The sequence below is a fragment of the Dermochelys coriacea genome, chromosome 4 (genome assembly GCF_009764565.3).
Source record: "Dermochelys coriacea isolate rDerCor1 chromosome 4, rDerCor1.pri.v4, whole genome shotgun sequence".
NCBI lineage: Eukaryota > Metazoa > Chordata > Testudines > Dermochelyidae > Dermochelys > Dermochelys coriacea.
The window spans coordinates 88451467-88470899 of record NC_050071.1 but is presented as its reverse complement, the minus strand read 5'-3'; the positions used below and the strand labels follow the sequence as shown (position 1 = coordinate 88470899).

General features: G+C 40.5%; 1 protein-coding gene across 5 annotated transcripts in view; it reads left to right on the top strand.

Annotated features, from left to right (window-relative positions):
• TUSC3 (tumor suppressor candidate 3) overlaps window positions 1-19433 on the top strand; it is a 307969-nt gene that overhangs the window by 153257 nt on the left and 135279 nt on the right. For 3 of the 5 annotated variants that reach the window (XM_038399600.2, XM_043513758.1, XM_043513759.1), the window contains exon 6: window positions 14707-14796. The exons of the other annotated variants lie outside the window; for them this stretch is intronic. In XM_038399600.2, coding sequence (XP_038255528.1) covers window positions 14707-14796 — 90 coding nt within the window. The remainder of the gene's footprint in view (window positions 1-14706; window positions 14797-19433) is intronic. 5 annotated transcript variants of the gene reach the window in all.

Here is a 19433-nt window from a genome sequence, read left to right as displayed (position 1 = left end):
CTTGTCTTAATTTGAGAAGCACTATCATTTTAGAATGACAGTAGAACATAATTATATGTGCCTGATTTTGTTAGCACATGGTGTTTGCACGTTCTGGCTCAGTAGAAGTTCAGTGGCTTGTTATCAGAAGTCTCAATTATATTTTATTTGATTTGTTTGTTTTATAACCACTCTATACACCTCATGTAAACCACTCCATGTTTTGTTTTTCTTTCTCAGATCTTATTGTTTTAATTGGAGAAGGACAAATAAGTAGGATTTTTCCTTAACATTTCAGCTAGGGGAGAGTGGGGGAAACAACAACACAGAAATTAGTAATTCCAGTGACAACCAGCAAATGCCAAAAAATAAAACATGACCATAGTTTTTAATAAAACATTGTCTGGCACACTGAAGGACTTTCAGAGCCACTAAGGTTGTCTACAGTGCAATGTAAGCTATTCATCAGTCGAACTCGAGTCAACTTACCTTGGGTAAGAGAACCCAGGGCTTGAGTGTTTACACTGAGTGTTAACCCTAAATTACGAATTTTGTAACCTGAACTTGAACCTGGGGCTCTGACATCCACCCTGCAATACTCAGAGCTGAGTCATATCCCAGACTCTCTAGCGCCCACCTGAAATGTGTTCACTCAAGCCCTTTGACCGTGGTGCATGGTCAGAAAACCAGAGTGTCCACTCTGCACATTACAGGAAACTTGAACAGCCTACCAACACATTCTGTCGAGCAGTCATTTTTGGTCAATGACAGCTACCAGAGCCAAAAACATGGAGAAGGCACTTTCTGAAGAATTATCTTGCTTGGGTGTTCATTCCTGTGCCAGGGAATGGGCAGAGCTTCTGTGAGATGCTAATGGACAGTTCAGCAGCATTTTCTGATCCACCAGGCACAGCTTATGAGGGAGCAGGAGGAGGAGAAGGCAGAGGAAGAGGAATACTGAAACTGGCTGATGCTTCTATATATACTTTGTACAGTCTCTGATGCCCCCTATGTAGACCATGCTTCCGGAGCAGGGCCACAAACATAGACTGGTGGGCTCTATCATCACAAAGACCTGGAATGACCAACAGTGGATCTAGAACTTTTGCGTGAAGAAAGCTCAATTTCTGGAGATTTCTGAGCAACTTGTCCTGACCCTTCAGCATAAAGACACAAGCATGGGGCCACCTCTGCCAGTCTATAAGCCATGCTATCGCCGTGTGGAAGCTGTTGCAGATCAGTTTGGTGTTGGAAAGTCAACTGTGGGTAAAGTGGTCATGGAGGTTTCTGAGGCAATTAGGTGTGTGGTTTATCCCAAGGTGGAAGACAAAAAATATATGCCTGAAGTAATTTCTGGCTTTGAGAGAATGGGGTTTCCAAAGTGTTCTGGGGCCATTGATGGAACTTGTGTGCCATAGTTTGCCCTCCTCAAGGAGCACAGAAACTGCAAGGGTGCTATTCCATTGTTATGCAGGCCCTTGAGGACCACAGAGTGTAATTTATGAAGCTGTCCGTAGGTTGCACTGGAAAAGTTCATAATGCCAGTGTTTTCCTCTGATCAAGAGTCTACATACATGGACAAGCTGGGATACTATTCCCACCAAATGACATTGTCATAAATGAAGTTACTATCCCCGCCATTATTCTGGGGGACCCCTCATTCCCCCTTTTGCCTTGGTTTTAAAACCGTACCCTGATTTTAGAGGCCCTGGCATAAGATGTCTTAATTACACTCTCAACAGGTGCAGAATAGATGCTGAATGTGCTTTTGGCAGATTGAAATCCCATTTGAGATGTTTACAGACCTATTTGGATGCCAGTGTCATCAGTGCTGTCTCAATCACTATGGCTTGCTGTGTTCTTCACAATGTTTGTGAAGCCAGAGGTGAGCCATTTCCCCCTGAATGGACCTATGACAGTGAGTGGCCTCTGAATGGGCACGCTCAGCCACAAAGTGCACCTACACAGCTGGAGCTGCATGCCCCCAGATAACAGGAGACAGGGATGCTTTGTGCTCCCTCATTATGGATTTGCATGGCTCAATGGAAGAAGGAAAATAGTACCTTTATGAACATGCGTGGGGGTGGGGGTATGGGAACTCACTGATTGTGGGGAGGAGTAGGGTGCTTGGGGATGTGTGTGGCGGTTTTAGTGCCATGCAATGTACTTAAGAATGACATAGCCACTTACGAAATAGGGGTTGGGAGGTTATTCACAGTAAGGATTGATGTAAGGAAGTGATTAAAGTATGAATTGCTATAGGTAATTATGTTGAGGGATAGTTTTTGTGTACTAATTCCTAATTGTCCCTGATCATGTGTTTACCTTTATTATTTTGAATACACATCATATGATGTGAAGCAGTCAGAGAATGGACAATGGACAATGGAACCTTACAGAAAATAAAAACATAAATAAATAAAAACCCAAAGTGCATGAACAAGTGCAAATAGTGAAACCATGGACAAGACACAAGCCCCCTACCATCGCATGTCCCCAGGCCAACTGTTCTCAGAGACAATGCATCAGGGAGGCATGCAGGGTCAAATGCACCCAAGCAGCAGGCCCGGGTGGGGAGTGAAAGGGACGGGGCAGAGAGGAGACATGTGGGGAGGTCACGAGTCCTCCCCTTTAGCTTGTGACACCCCAATATGGGGAAGCACCGCTTGGCTATGCCTGTTCTCCTTTCCCTTCTTTTCCCCATTTGCCATGTATGTGACATTGCAGGAGAGAGATCAATATGGAGGGCTGCATGGGGCAAAGCTGCCCTGCCCAGCCACTCACGGGGCCCAATTGCATGGGCCACCCAGCCATTGAGTCTTCCATGCTGCTTCTGGACTGCCGCACAGGGTAGCACACAGGGGAGTCAAGCTGTGTTATGAGTGATGCAGCAGGAGCTGTTACTGGTGTAGTCATTAGTGATCTGAGCCACTCAAACAGGTCTTTCTGCTGAGCTCTATCCCCCTCCCTTACACTCCATTCCTGTTCCCAGAACTATGAGGTAAGTTCCTGCTCCCATGCTGAAACCCTGTCCTCACGCTGTGCAGCCAACCTGAGCTTTTCTCTTGCTTTGCAGCATGCTGTCCCTCTGTCTTTGTTACTGGATCTGCTTGTTGGCCCTCTCCAAAACTTCAACCATAAATTCATCATGGAAACGCTTCCTCTTGGAACAGTCCATGAAGCTACATTGGCCCATTTCTGCTACAGAGTGGGAAAGCTGAGGAGGTACTGCAGCCAGCAAAGTTTGAGGGGCCTGGAACAGGACAAAACACAGAGGGTTATTGTCTCAAATAGCTTACTTCAGCAACATAGGAAAAAAATATTTGTGGAATTTCAAGGACATAAAATGATACATTTACAAACTGAACTTTAATATTTTGTAAGAAGGATGCCATAGAGCACAGAAGCTCCCTGGACACAGCCTGGTTAATCACAATGAAAGAATTGCAGGCACAATGGTAAGTTTAAAAAATGCAAAGCTGCTTTTTTTTATTTTAGAAGATTGCAAAACTATTTAGGTTTGGGGAGCAGAGCTGGAAGAAACTTCTGTCAGTGGTAGTGCTACAAAAGCTTTTTGTACGATTTCAAGCCTTCCACATTTTGGAGGACATCACACTGCTTGTGATGCCCAACTGGCAAAGGGAGATGTTATTTGAAGCTGCTGGTGGGAAACCTGCAGGGTATGCAGATGAAGAATTCAAACATATAGTGACCGAACAGCATAACTGAGTGGTGTGGTATGGTCAGCTACCAAGGTGGCCTATGGAAATATGTCCTTCCCAAAATATGACTATCTATATGGAGTTCCTGCTTCAGCAAAAGTTATCAGCACTTAGCTGTTAGCTCCCAGGATTGGGTCAGAAATCATGCGGGATTCAACAGGATGATGTGTTAGCTTCGACACTGCTTAACCTGTTATGACTACATGTAAACATGTTGAAATCCAAAGACTTCCTCCTCCTCGCCCTCAGCATATTGCTGGACAAAATTTCAAACCATACTCATATTTGGAACAAATGATTGTCACCTCTTGACTTCATGGACTACCTGTAACTGAAATGGACTAGATTTATGAAGCAACACATTTTTCCCCAAACACACTCACAGTGTTCACTGTTTCCAGGAAGCTCAATAGATTGTAAATGGTTACAGAGGCACTTATCTACAGGCATGACAATATCATGTTCTTATTTTTAAGAAACTACAATGGCCCTAGCAAAAATCTGTGTCTTTCCTGGGGGGGGGCGTTATATCAGCTCCTCCGGGTATGGACCCAGAATCCTCTGCTGCTGGCTGACATCAGTTCCTGTGCTGGTTTTCTGATACTCAGTTCTGAGCGACTTAATCTGCTCCTTGCATTGGTCACTGGTCCAGTAAATTTGCAAAACTTCCAGCTTCATTATTTGCTAGTATGCATGGTCATTTCTGGTACTCTTAGTAAAGTCCACATTTTTGCTGGCCTTGCACTAGAGATCAGGCTGTGCTCCCATGACCATGAAGCAGCACAATTTGCAAAAGGCTTCTTCTGTTCAATCTCCAATGCAAACACAGAAGGCTCTCTGATGGTGTTTGTAGCTCAGTGGTCAGAAGACGATGGAGGGGTTAATGCTGACTCACTGAGCGGCTGCAGTAGAGTGGTTGCTTCCATTTTCAACAGAGTAGATTTAAGATTCTTGGTATAAAGAGGACAAAGGAAGTTGGCCCATGGGATTGTAGGATACATTTTGCACGACTCCCAGGACCTGAGTCAAGCAAGGCTGTGTCTACGCTGCAAAGTGATAGGGCTCGAATCTTGGGGCAGTACTTGATCTGGGCATAGACCTTGCTTGCCTGCAGGGTTCTGTGACCCTGGGTACAACCCTGGGTTAGCATGATTTGTGTGTGGATGGAAGGGGGGTTAGGCTTGAGCCTGAGTGTGAGCCCAATCTTACATTGCAGTGTAGACATACCTTATGAAGTGCTGGTAGAAGAGCTCATACACTGTAAATGAGCTACCCTTTGCTTGTGCACCACAGCTCTCTGGCCTTGAACTATCTGTCTTCTGCTTAGGCCACTTATGAGTGGTTAACTACTGCTTAGAAATTGAGTACAGTGCTTGCAACTGTATAGCTTTTATAGCTTCCATGAGCCACAGAGGCAAATTTGAGCTGAATAGAACTGATGGCTTTTCTGGGAAAAGAATAGTTGTAAAATGAGTTGCTAAATTACTGAATATAGAAGAAATTAGATGATGATACCTTGATGCATCTGAGTCACCCCTTGATTTAAATTATTACCTTTTTAAAATAGACAAATGTTATTAAAACTTGTATTTCTCAAAGTTCATGAATGCATCATTAATTTTTATTATTCCTGTGCTACTGATGGCACCAATATCTCCAGTATTCTGTTTGTTCGTAACCTACTAGGGGACTCTAGTGAGGTGCTTTGCATTGTGTAAGCACACAAGAATTTTAATTAACTTCAAAAGGCACAGAAATTGGTCTTTCAAGCCTATGGCAGTTTTTAATAACCTCATAGATAGTTGGTACTTTTTACAGTGCTACTTGTTAAACATAGCCAACGACTCTTGTACAAAGTGACACATCAGGCCTAAATTACATGGCAAAACCCCAAAAATATGTGTGTGTGCGGGGGGGGAGGAGCAAGAATAGAAGAGAAACTCTACTTACAATCCCTAACAGCCTGCTTCTGCTACAAACCTTCTTCTTGTCACAGACCAAACTAGCTCAGCCTGAAAAGCTCCCCAGTGTCTCAGCTGTCTGCTGCCACAACTAGGCTCTAAGCTTCTTTTCTTCCTTAAGTGTCATGTAGCAAGCAGTAAGTGAAAAGAATTAGGGGAGGAGCGGCTCTTGAGAGTCCAAAATGGGTAGGGCTAAGCCTAAGGCTGCTGCTGGGAAGGTTTGCCAAAGCAGAGTTCCAGGTCTGCTGGAGCTTAGTATAGGTAGGTTACCAGCTGAGGAGCTCTTACAGCACTCAAGGGAAAAACAGCCCACCCTGAAGAGTTCTCCTTCTCCTCTTGCCAAACTGTCATGGTAACATTTTGACAGAGCTCCCAAGATGCACAGGAGGCAGACATTTTGCATACAAATTGTTCCACAGATGGATGAGAATACAAATATAAATGTGTAAGACAAATCACAAACTTCTGTGTTATTTAGTGGGAGGGAGAAACCTGGGAAGCTATAATTCTGGCACAGACCTAGGGATGATAGTGGGAGCAAATTAGATAAACCCTTAGGTGTGTTTGAAAATCCTATCTGCCAGATTGTACAGCCATATAGAAACAAAAAGAGGCCAATGTGATTTGGAGCTACAAATAATCAGAAGTATCAAATATAAATGTATAATATTTATAAACATTAAGAGTGTGCTTGGAATATAGTATTCTGTTTGTATATTTTACAAAGTTTTGAAGCATATAAATGCCAATGATAAAGAGAATTTAGTGACACATTGGTTATGGCAGTAATGAAATGAATATAAAGGACAAAATGAGCTTGAATATCAAAGAAAAAATTACTGAAAGCGAGTATAGGAGTATTAAATGGTCAGTTAAGGGAAGTGGTGGAAGCCCTGCTTTTGGGACATTTAAACCTTCAGACTGGACAAAATGCCCTAGAAAATATCCTGTAGAAAACAATGCTACATTGATAAAGGACTAGACGATCTGAATGTCTTTTCCATCTCAAATTTCTATGATGCAGTTTCACAGTGAAACCTCTCATTTTATGCTTACTTTTATGTTCATCAGATTTTTTCACTCATTGCTTCAGATTTATAGATGAATGATTAAAACTACTTATTCAATAGGATAAGCACATTAAGCATCCTGTGTGTTGTAAAATATTTTAGACATTCTAACACTGGAGTCAAACTTTAAGTTGCCATGGCCTGTGCAAACCAAAATTCCCTGCTTGGAAAGACAAAAGGTGGCTCCTATTTATATGTGAAGGAAAAGTGATATTTTATTCTATACAGAAAGAAGATCTGGTAGGCTTATACAGAATAGTATAAGTAGCCCCATGCTGCCTAATTTTTGTGTACATATTTCAAGGCTACAAGATTTAATTATTTCAAAATTCTGGATTTGACCACCCAATAATGCTTTTGCCAAGATTTATATTTGTAGCCTTTGCATCCTTTTTTCACTAGAAATGGTCTGTAAAGTGAGACTTTACATAGTCTGTACCAGACTGTGGGTCATCTTGCCTGGTTTATTTGTCAGATTCAGTCCTTGCTGGTAACAAAAACATTTTGAATCATTCAGCTCTTAAATTAAACCCTGTACTGTGTCAAATTAGTTTTTATTAAGAAAGAATACATTTTAATTTTAACTGGAAATAAAACAGATGAAGAGAAAACATGCACATTCTGCCATTGGAATCTGTTCAGGGAGTGGATCCCCCTTGAATGGCTCTTCTCCCTCCTGCATGCACCACCTTCTTCTTCATTTGAACCCCATAGAAGGCATTCTAAAGGCCTGGATACACAGAGACGGAGGGGGCGGAGACTGGGCATACCAGGAGAAAAGTGGGCAGCCTAGGAGGCCAGCCATGGGAATGGTTGATCCAGATCATAGTGCATTGAAATGTAGATTTCATTATTGAGAGAGGCTGTTTGGAGGACCCAGCATTTTATTAATATTAGTAAATTTTAGTTCAGTTACTGTGAATAAGTTGGTCTACATTTGAAGGACAAACTACCTTATGGACTTCTTTCTGTTGGAAATTATTACATTGTGAGGAGTTATATTTCTGAATTTATATAACAGAGTTCATAAGCACTAGAGATCTGTGGTGTAGCTTTCCGTTGAGAGATATATTCAGAAAAATGTAAAATATAAAAATATTTTACTCTAAGTTGAATTATTTTGTCCTCCTATGCCTTTCTCGCCTCCCTTTTGTGCTCTTATCTTCAATCTCAACTTCCTTGTTATCTTCATGGCTTCATGACTCATCAGTGGAATCACAATAGAAATCTCTTGGCAGGTTAGCAAGACATGAAAATAACTGTTGATTCTTTTTCTCCAGCCATAGAAGCATAGTACCCCCCATATTCAACATCTGATACAGAGAGGTGCTGAGCATTGGTAACTGGATTAAGACCTGTTGGGACTTTATCTCTTTCTACACTAATGGCAGTAAACTTTAATTTGATATCAATGTATATCTACATTTTGATAAAATATATGAAAAAGCCCTTAACATACCTAAATTATTTAGCCAAAATAAGTAAGAGCCAGATTTTTGCTAAACATTTTTAATATGTGTTGTAGGAACCTATTATGTTCTGGTGTGACTCCCCTAAACCAGTCTTTTATTTTAATGCCCTGATCTTGCATGTTTTTAACTTTTAAGTACTGTGAGTAGCACCACTGAAGTCAGTGGGATGGCGGGGTCTAATTCCTTGTTGAGCTTGCTGCTTTAATTCTTGTAGAATGTTATTATGTCCTGTTATTTAATCATTGTCATTCAGCCAAGCTATACCTATTGTGGCAGAGCTCCGACCTTGTCCCTGTGGGTCCCGCGCTTCCAGGCGATTTATGCTAGCCTCAGAGGCTCGCTGCGACTCTCCATGAAGCCCTTCTCTCTCTAGGGCCAGGGTTACAGTCTACTGAGCCCTTTTCATCATAAGCCAGCAAGGAGGTTGGTGAGAGAACTCCCTCAGTCTTTGTTGTCCCTACGGGTTTATTCCATAATAGTTTAGCCTCCTGTCCTGACAGGGTCTATCTTCCCCTACCAGGAGGTGTTTCTGTAGTGGCGGGTTGTGGGGAACCCAGGGCTGCTTTCTACTCTGGGTTCCAGCCCAGGGATCCTAATGGCAGCAGCTGTTGGCAGCCGACCTTTCACTGCCAGAGTTACTACGTTTCCCTGGGCCACTTCCCCACAGCTCTCCCGCTTCCCTCTTCTTCACCCTTACCAATGGCTTGAGGGTGTCTTCATTACTCAGCCCTTCAACTGTACTTCCTCTCCCCTGGCTCTCCTCAGCCTGATTGGAGTGAGCCCTTTTATAGTATCAGAAGGGCCTTAATTAGAGTCAGGTGTTCACATTAACTTAATGGCCTCACCTGACTCTATGCAAGTTAATTGGAGTCAGATGTTCTCATTAGCCTGGAGCAGACCCTGTTCTGGTCAGTCAGGGAACAGAAAACTGCGAATCCAGTGGCCAGTATATCTGCCTTCTGTTACTCTGTTGTACCCAACTGGCCTGGGTCTATCACAATATTTAGGTCTTGTGTGGAATGTCCATACTGAGAACATAGAGACATGTGTAAACTAGAATTTTTCACTTTCTATTGTTCTGTTTTCTTGTTGGATTATCTTCTTTTTCTCTTTTTATATAGCATTAGTGATTACTGATATGACAATGATTTTTATTCTGTAGATTCTGAAGCATTGCCTTCAGCAAGAAGTAATGCACATTATTACATTTTTTTTCTTGGATTCCAAGCATAACTTCACAAGTCCCTTCCTATGGGGAATTTCATTTTTCTACAGACTCCACCATAATTCTTTGTCACAGGTAAGTTAATCAAAGTTCCATAGGAGACTTATCTAATTATTTCTAAAAATAGGGATGAAGCTTTCTTTCAGGGACTTTTGTGGTGGTAACTCTTTTTTCATGGCATTGCAGAAACTGGGAACCAAACATGTATGATAAGCACTTGCCTCAAAATCTCTTGTATTAGATAAGAGACTGAGGTGACTTGAAGAAAAATTGTATATTTTTCTAAGGGCTTATGTACACTTTCAGCACTATTGCGGAGCAGCTGTGCTGCTGTAGTACTTAGTGAAGACGATATCTACACCAATGGGAGAGCTTCTCCTGTCACTGTAAGCTCTCCATCTCCCTGAGAGGTGGCAGCTATGTCGACAGGAGAAGCCCTCCCATTGACATAGCACTATCAACACTAGAAGTTAGGTCAGTATGTGACAGTACACGCCATATTCGTCATAGTATTATTATGATATGATTATGCGTAATTATGATGCATTTTGTACAAGATAGGTCATGTAAGGTGTCATTGGAAAGTTATGATTTGCTGATATGATTATTCTACGTGTATGCATGTATCATTGTTGTATCTGAAGTTATAAATATTGACTTTGTATCTTTATTTCAAATGTGACATCCACTAGGCAAAATGCTTCCATCCTTGACGACTGGTTGTGAAGGACTATTCAGGACAATGGGCCATTAGGAAAAACAACAATAGGCCTTAGAAGAAGCTTAATCCCCTCCTGGCAAGCCTTCCTAAGAATGTTTCAGACAGCCTGTATGTAATGGCTGCTATGACTCTGCAAGGGCATGTAACCAAACTACATGACACTGGACTCCGTTTTGGGTACCTGTATTTTTCCATAAACTGGTCTGGGAACGAAGTTTGAAACAAAGGGTTCCCGCCATATGGAACAGCTTATATAGGGACGTCATTGGTTGTTCTTCACTCCCCCAAAACTCAACACCTGAGAGAAGTTCTGAAAGAAAAGAACTTGGAATGGGCGTGGGAAGCCCAAGCTGCAAAGCAAATACAGCTTGTGCCTTTAGAATGTGCAAGCCTGCTTTCAGGGTGAAAAATTGCTAATTCAAATCCAGTCTCTGTAATATCTTAAGTTTAGTTTGCTCTTTTGCCTAGTAAATAAACAATCCGCTTTGATCTCTTTGCTATCACTTAGCACTTAAAATCTGTCTTTTTTTTTTGTAGTTAATAAACTTGTTTTTGTGTGTTATCCAATGCAGTGTGCCTTTAAGTAAAGTGTCTGGGGAGAATCTCAGCTCTGTGAGCAAAGGCTATTGCATACCCTTTCCACATTGAGGGGAAGGTGAACCATATATTAATGAGCTTACTTTGTACAGATCCCTGAGCAGTGTAAGACAGTATAATTTTGGGTTTTACTCCAGCAAGGGTGCAGGGTGGAGGAGCTGGGAAATTGGCTGTTGCCTCCTGCCTATCTTTGAGTAAGGCACCTGGGTCACTCAGTTTGGATGTTTGGTGCCAGCTGCTGTTATGTTGGGTGACTACAGGTCCTGAAGAGGCTGCGAGTCACCAAAAGAGCAGTGTAGGAAACACCAGCCCAGCTGGGAGGTTAAAGGGGCGCAGCTCCCAAACACTACCCTGGAGGTTACAACCTGTCACACAGTATAACTGCTTTGCTCAGGGGTGTGAATTTTCCACAACCCTGAGCAATACAGTTATACTAACATAATTTTTAGTGTAGACTGGTCTTAAGAGTATTAAGAAATTTACAATGAGCCCCTTCTACTGACAAGGAATCATAGAAATGTAGCATTGGAAGGGATCTTGATAAGTCATCTAGTCGAGTCCCTTGGGGTTTTGTCTAAACTGTTCTTAAAAATCTCCAATGATGGAGATTCTACAACCTCCCTAGATAATTTGTTTCAGTGCTTAACTACCCTGTCAGGAATTTTTTCTTAGTATCTAACCTAAATTTGTCTTGCTGAAATTTAAGCCCGTTGCTTCTGTCCTGTCCTCAGTGGTTAAAGAGAACAATTTATCACTCTATTCTTTATAACAATATTTTACATACTTGAAGACTATTATCATGTCAGTCCTCAGTCTTCTCTTCTCCAGACTAAACAAACACAGGTTTTTTTCAATCTTTCCTCATAGTTCATGTTTTCTAGACCTTCAGTCATTTTTGTTGCTCTCCTCTGGACTTCCTTTTATTTGTCCACATCTTTCCCAAAGTGTGGTTTCCAGAACTGGACACAATACTCTAGTTGAGGCCTTGTCAGTGCTGGGTAGAGTGGAAGACTTACTACTTGTGTCTTTCTCCTGTTGCTGCTACACCTGAGAATGATGTTCACTTTTTTCAGCAGTATTACTTCATTGACTCATATTTAGTTTGTGATCAGCAATAACTCCCAGATCCTTTTCTGCAGTACTCCCTCCTATGTATTTATTTCTCATTTTGTATTTGTGTGATTGATTATTCCTTCCTAAGTGGAGGACTTTGCATTTGTCCTTATTGAATTTCAGCCTATATATTTCAGATCATTTCTCCAGTTTGTCAAGACCATTTTGAAATCTAATTCTGTCCTCCAAAGTGCTTGCAACCCCTCCCAGCTTGGTATTGTCCACAAACTTTATAAGTGTACTCTTTCTGCTATTATGTCAAGCATTTATGAAGATATTGAATAGAACCAGAGCCAGGACAGATTCCTGTGGGACTCCACTGATTATGCCACTTCAGGTTGACTGTGAATCATTGATAACTATTCTCAGAGTGTGGTTTTCAAACCACTTATGCACTCACTTTATAGTAGGTTTGTCTAGGCTATATTTCCGAAGTTTGTTTATGAGACTGCTCATGTGAGATAGTATCAAAGGCCTTACTAAAGTCACACTATAGCACATGTATTGATTCCCCTCACCCACAAAGCTTTTTAGGTGTCAAAGAAGGTATTAGGTTGGTTTGACATGATTTGTTCTTGACAAATCCATGTTGACTGTTATTTATCCCCTTATTATCTTCTAGGTGATTACAAATTGATTGAGTAATTGCTCCATTATCTTTCCAGGTACCAAAGTTAATTTCACTTGTCTGTATTTCCCTGGGTTATCATTATTCTCTTCTTATAGCTAGATATTATATTTGCCCCTTTCCAGCCCTCTGGGATCTCTCTCATCCTTCACAGGTTTTCAGAGATAATCACTAATGGCTAAGAGATCTCTTCAGCCAGTTGCTTGAGTATTCTAGGGTGTATTTCATTAGGGCCTGCTGACTTTAAGACATCCAGGTTAAGTAATTCTTAACTGGTTCTTTCCCTAGTTTAGTCTCAGAGCATATCCCATTTGCACTGATGTTCACTATGTTAGGCCTGGTCTACACTGGCGGGGTGGGGGAGTACTAGAATAGCGTAGCTGAAGTTGACATATATTAGGTTGACTTATCGCGTGTCCTCACGGCATGGGGTTGACTGCCACCGCTCCCCCATTGACTCCGCTCTGCCTCTCGCCACGGTGGAGTATAGGGTTCGACGGCAGAATGATCGGGGGTCGATTTATTATGTTTACACTAGATGTGATAAATCGTTCACCGATATATCAATCACTATCCTGCGGGTAGTGTAGATGTACCCTTAATAGTAAGATCACTGCTAACCTTTTTGGTGAAAAGCTGACGCAAAAAGAGCATTTAACACTTGGCCATTGCTGCATTTTCTGTTATTGTCTTTCCTTCTTCATTGAGTAATGGGCCTCTTCTGTCTTCCTTTTGCTTCCAATGTATTTGTAAAATGTTTTCTTGTTACCAGTTATGCCTCTAGTTAGTTTAATCTTGTTTTGTGCCTTGGCTTTTCTAATTTTGTTCCTACATGCATATGTTTGTTTTTTTTAACACCGAACCTTCATAATTTGATCTAGTTTCCACTTTTTATATGACTCTCTTTTGAGATTCAGGTCATTGAAAATCTCCTGGTTAAGCCAGGGTCATCTCCCTATTTGTAAGAATCAAATCTAGGACATGCTCTGACTTAGTCGCTTTCTGTAATGAAAAGTTGTCTGGAATACATTCCAAGAACTTGTTAGATAATCTGTGCCCTGCCATTTTATTTTCCCAACACATATCTGGGTGGCTGAATTGCCGCATCACCACCAAGTCCTCAGCTTTGGATGACTTTGTTAGTTTTTTAAAAAAAGCCTTATCCACCTCTTCATCTTCGTTAGGTTAGATGGTCTATCATAGATCCCTATGATGACATCACTCTTGGTTTTTTACCCCTTTTCTCCTTACCCAGAGACTTTCAGCAGGTCTGCTTCCCACTTCTATCTCGATCTCAGTGCAGGTGTATACATCCTTGATATATAAGGCAACACCACCTCCGTTTATTCTCTGCCTGTCCTTCCTGAACAAGTTATACCCTTCTTTACCAATATTTTACCCATGTGAATTATCCCATCAAATCTCTATGATGCCAATTATGTTGTAATTCTGATTATTTGCTAGTATTTCTAGTCTTCCTGTTTATTCCCAATACTTCTTGCATTAGTATACAGCATCAAAGATGTTCATTAGATTTCCCCACAATATTCCCCTTCGTATTGTCTTTTCTTTTTTCCTACTATAATTGTCCATGTTCCTTCCCCAGACTCTGACTCTTCACCCAGATCTCCATGTTCTGGACTTTCCTGTGGGCTTTGATTTCCTGCTCCCATCAAACTTATTTAAAGGCTCCCTGACTGGATTAGCCAGTCTGTATCAGAGATATTCTTCCCCATTCCTGGCTAGGTGGCCCCCATCTCTGCTCAGCAGTCCTCATTGGAACAGCATCTCATGATCAAGGAACCTGATGTTTTCCTAGCGACATTCTTTGTGTACAATCATATAGATATAGATATATAGATAGATAGATATAGATATATGAAAATAAAACTATTAGATGTGCAATTTTCTAAAGCTATAAATTTTTGTCTGAATCTGATCCCATTGAAGTCAATGGGAGTTTCTACCATTGACTTTGCTGTAAGCAGAGTTATGCCATCATTGAACACTTCTGAAAATCCTAGCCTAAGCTTCTAATAGTTGCAATGGTTTTGTTTGGACATGTAAGGAGTCATCAATTTAAAATTAACATGCCCAGTGAAACAAACATATTCAGTTTCAGTGCCCAAAAGAAAATTAGGCCCAGAGAATTTAATATAGAATTATCTGGCTTTACACCTTTGTCTTTTTAAGTTTCACATTTTCTCCTGTTTTTCAGTGTGTTGTGTTTGCTATGACTTCTGGTCAAATGTGGAATCATATCCGGGGACCTCCATATGCTCATAAGAATCCTCAAAATGGACAAGTGGTGAGTGAATTTTTGTATTAGTATGTAAATTGACTTGATTGCTACAGAGTTCTGAAAATCTAAAGTGCAGTGGGAAAATGGATCAGATCGCAATTCAGGAAACGTGAACACTGCCTGTTGTGGAGACAACAGCTCCCATTTGGACACCTAACTAAGTAGCCATGTCTTCAAAACATCTGAGCTTCTATTTGTGCATCTAAGCAAAATGGTTGGATTTTCAAAGGCACTCAACACCAAGCAGCTCCTGTTCATCACAAATAAATAAACATTATGCTTTTTTGTAGGGACGTGCTAAGTAATAAGATTAAAATGTAAACTAGTCTGAATTTTCACTTTTTCTGCAAGCTCAACTCAGAGAAATCCATTTAAATTTTAAAGAATTTGGGCAAGAAACCCTCTGTCCCCACCATGAAGGTTGAAAACAAGAGGGAGAAAGTAGAGGAGATTGTCAAGGTTCTAATTTGTTTGGGTTTTTTTTACAGCTTCTCAACATCCCTATAACCCTTTAATTGGCTTTACAGAAACCCTTTTGGCTCATACACTTGCCTTTTCATTGTATCCCATTATGGGGTGGGCTTCTCTGTCAACTTCTTATGAGCTGAGGGCTGCCACTGTTGCTGCTATGTATCTCTGTTACTGTTGTCAGAAAAAATTGCTCATAGGGAAGGGAAAACAAATTTCCAAACTACTCCCCAACATGCACAGTGATTTGCTGAGAAGGGGGAGCAAAACCCCCTTACTTCATCTTTGAAAAGGTGCCAACAGTTGATGAAAAGATGGCCCAGGTTTTTCTCCATCATTTTGAGTATTTGCCACTGCCAAAAAGTCATTGGAGTAGAAGCTTACAAGGCTTTCAAAAACTTTGGCAAACATCCACCTTTTTTCCTACTTAATGGACTTTTTACCATTTTCAAGTTTGCCCATTGCTAGTTCACCTTGCCCGTTGGTTAGGCCTAAAAGAATAAATCCTCTCTATTTCCTTTGATGCTTCATATCCTAATTGGAGTAGCAGAAAATGATGGCTTGAATTTGATTACTGACCCACAGGGTACCAGGATTATAGCAGAAGATGGATGACATAAAATGACGTGATTCGGTCTACTGCTTTGTTATGCAGAACTAGATCCAATAAAGTGATAAATAATGTCAGTAAAACATTGTGTTTAGAAGGATTTAAAATTTTTCATTAGTGCCTTGGATTATATAATGTATAATGTCTTCCTACAGAGTGACTGAAAGGTGAAAGAGGGCATATAACTCTTCTTAAAGACTCATTTCTGCTGTGCTTCCTACAGTAAAGCTAGTTGACTTATATTAAAAAAAGCTGACGTTATTCCACTTCCCATAAATTTTGTCATCTTGACTGTCTTCAGATTGTGAGCTCCTCAGACCAGGGACTGTCCCTTCTTGAGTATCTGGGAAGCTGGAATGGGAATAGAATCTAGGTCTCTTGACTCACAACTCTGTTGTTGATCTGTTGTGTTACTCCTCAAGTCATTTAATCTCTCTGTGCCTTTCTCCCACCTGTCACCCTTTGTCCAAATTCTTTATTTAGACTATAGGCTCTTTGAGGCCATGACTGTCTCACTATGATTTTATAAAATGCTTAACACAAATAATATATTTTAGTTTCTGAGATGTAAAGAAGGATTTGGACACAGGTTACTAGACTCCTGGTCTAGTTTGTGAACTATTGACCAATGTAATTAGAGGTCAAAGCAAATTTCAGTTCATAACTGGTAGATCATTATTTTCAGAAGTCTGATATAGGAGTTATCAAATATTAAACTAGAAGTTTAGTGATATTCGATATACCTGTGCACATTTTACTGTTTTTTTTTCAGAGAATGGTATTATACATTTTTAATGTCACACCCTCAAGGCTCTAGTTAGATATCTTTTAACTTGGAGTCATAACAAATATATACAGTAGCTTCCTGTGATATTTATGTGGCCTCTTTGTTAATTCATAATAGCACTACTTGGTACTTTATTGCAATTTTTAATCTGTACATCTCGATTGTTTACGAACATGAGTAAGCAACATTATCCTTCGACACATGAGAGATATGGATAGGTTACATCCTAAATTTATTAAATGTTGTGTCCAAATTTGTTCTCACTTTTGTGTGCATAATACACTGGATGCATAAGTATGACCCAACTGTGTGCGTGTGTGTGTGTGTGTATGAGTTGTTGCATGCATACTCCTAAAAAGGCATATAAAGGGTTAGTAATTTTAATGTGAAATTTAAATCCTCTACATGATTGAAGGGATTCTCTGCTTTTGTGGCTGAAATCCAGGTTCATGCATAGTGTGTATTTTCACAAGTCCTGCTTAGACTGAGATGCACCACGCTTTTAAAGAGACAGCATTCTATCTTTAGAGCCCTGCACAGATACAAAATTAGTATCCACATCCGATCCACAATCCGCAAACGTGGATATCCGTGGATTTGCAGGTCTCTACCTTTGTCACCTGTACATTTATGAAGCCAAAAAATATTTACTGCTGATGGTTGAGATATTGCTAAGCTGCACTTCCCAGATGATGTTGGTCTGACCATCTGTGGGATCAGGTGGGATTTTTTTTTTTACTTTGGGGCCAAATTGGCAGGGTGTCGGGGGTGGGGAAGCTGTTCTCCTTCTTTGCAGCATCATGGAGGTACAGTTTCAAGTGAAAAGGAGTGTGAATAGTGATTTTTAAGGTTAGAAAGAGATATAGAAATATTTGGTTTATCTCAACTTGAAGCTGGTGTTCAGTGCAGATAAAGGCTGAAAGGGACAGCTCCCAGAGAGAAGTGTATATAAGAGGCCAAGGATATGGCTAGTGGACTTTTTTTTGCCTGCGAAGCAATCGGGAAATCTTAAGCCTTTGCAGACTGAGGTACCCGCATACCACCTTGTTGGGGAAGGGTGAGCAGATTCAGAGATGAACTGAGTATTAGAGGCAAGGCTGAAGAGGACCAACCCTGAATTACTGGTTATATGATATCAGGCCATTTAAACCCTCGCTGGACTCAATTAAATGAAGGGACAGAAAGTACAAGTTCAGTTAATAAAGTTTCAGTCTGTTTTAAAACCATCTCTCTGTTTCACTCACTTGCCTGTCCTGATCAATGGTAAATAGTGGCACCCGTTTTACTTTCCACCTATGATAGGTGTTTGTCCTCTTTACAATTTTGATGGAACCGCTTGATTTCTGTGCTCGTATATTCACTCTGAGTCATGGGAAAGGCTGCCGGATGAAATATGAGATTTTGAAGACTACATCATAAATTATTATCAGTGGCATCCCTTTGCTGTAAACTTGACTAGGTCTGATAAAAAGGATAGTTACTACATAGGTGCTTTAAATCCCAAGGATTGCATTATAGATAATTATAATGGAATATATTTTCCTGCCCTTCTTTCCTCATTCAACCAAAGTCCTCTTGAATCTGTACAGTTTTTTCGACAGTTACCCTTTCATAGTACCCTTTCATAGAGAGGCTGAGGGAGCTGGGATTGTTTAGTCTGCAGAAGAGAAGAATGAGGGGGGATTTGATAGCTGCTTTCAACTACCTGAAAGGGGGTTTCAAAGAGGATGGCTCTAGACTGTTCTCAATGGTAGCAGATGACAGAACGAGGAGTAATGGTCTCAAGTTGCAATGGGGGAGGTTTAGATTGGATATTAGGAAAAACTTTTTCACTAAGAGGGTGGTGAAACACTGGAATGCGTTACCTAGGGAGGTGGTAGAATCTCCTTCCTTAGAGGTTTTTAAGGTCAGGCTTGACAAAGCCCTGGCTAGGATGATTTAACTGGGACTTGGTCCTGCTTTGAGCAGGGGGTTGGACTAGATGACCTTCTGGGGTCCCTTCCAACCCTGATATTCTATGATTCTATGATTCTATGATACCCTACTAGGCTGTAAATACAAATACTTGATATATTTCTGAAAACTGACTTCTGTTTACTTTTACACAAAATAAGTTTTAGTAAATCGAATGTACATGTATATTAACATAGTACAACATAATATAAGAAAAATCAATAACTAGAGATGTATCAATAAGTAGAGGTGATTGTTTTGCAAGTTTATTTGGCACAATTTAGATGTCATCTAGTCTGGCAGTGAAGTGCTAATGGTCCACTTAGCAGTATAATACATCAAAAAAACCATTCATTATCAGATTGCTTAAGAAGAGTATACAATACCACAAAGACATGGGATATAAAATGAATATTTTTGTTATGGAAACAATTTTGCTCTGTTCATTTTATTCATTGAATCCAAAAATTTATCAAGGATACACCCTTTAACTTAGACAACTTCATTTTACTTTGTACAAACTAAAGCTTTCAGCATCACTTGATCATTTTTAATTATTATAGGCTGGCCTAGATGTGGTATGTAGTTTAGCAAATTACAATCCCCTAGGTGTAAAGATAATATATACCACCTCAAAAATGTATATGTACAGAAAATCAGACTTTCTCACCAATAATTCTCTCTTCAAATGCAATTCCCTCTTCTTAGTTGAGAGTGTGCCTCAGAATCAATTGGAAGACAAGGACAGTTTCTGTTTCAAGCATGTTTTCTTATAGATCCCATCATTCCGAGACAGATTTATATGAAGGGCTGTGACCTCAAGCA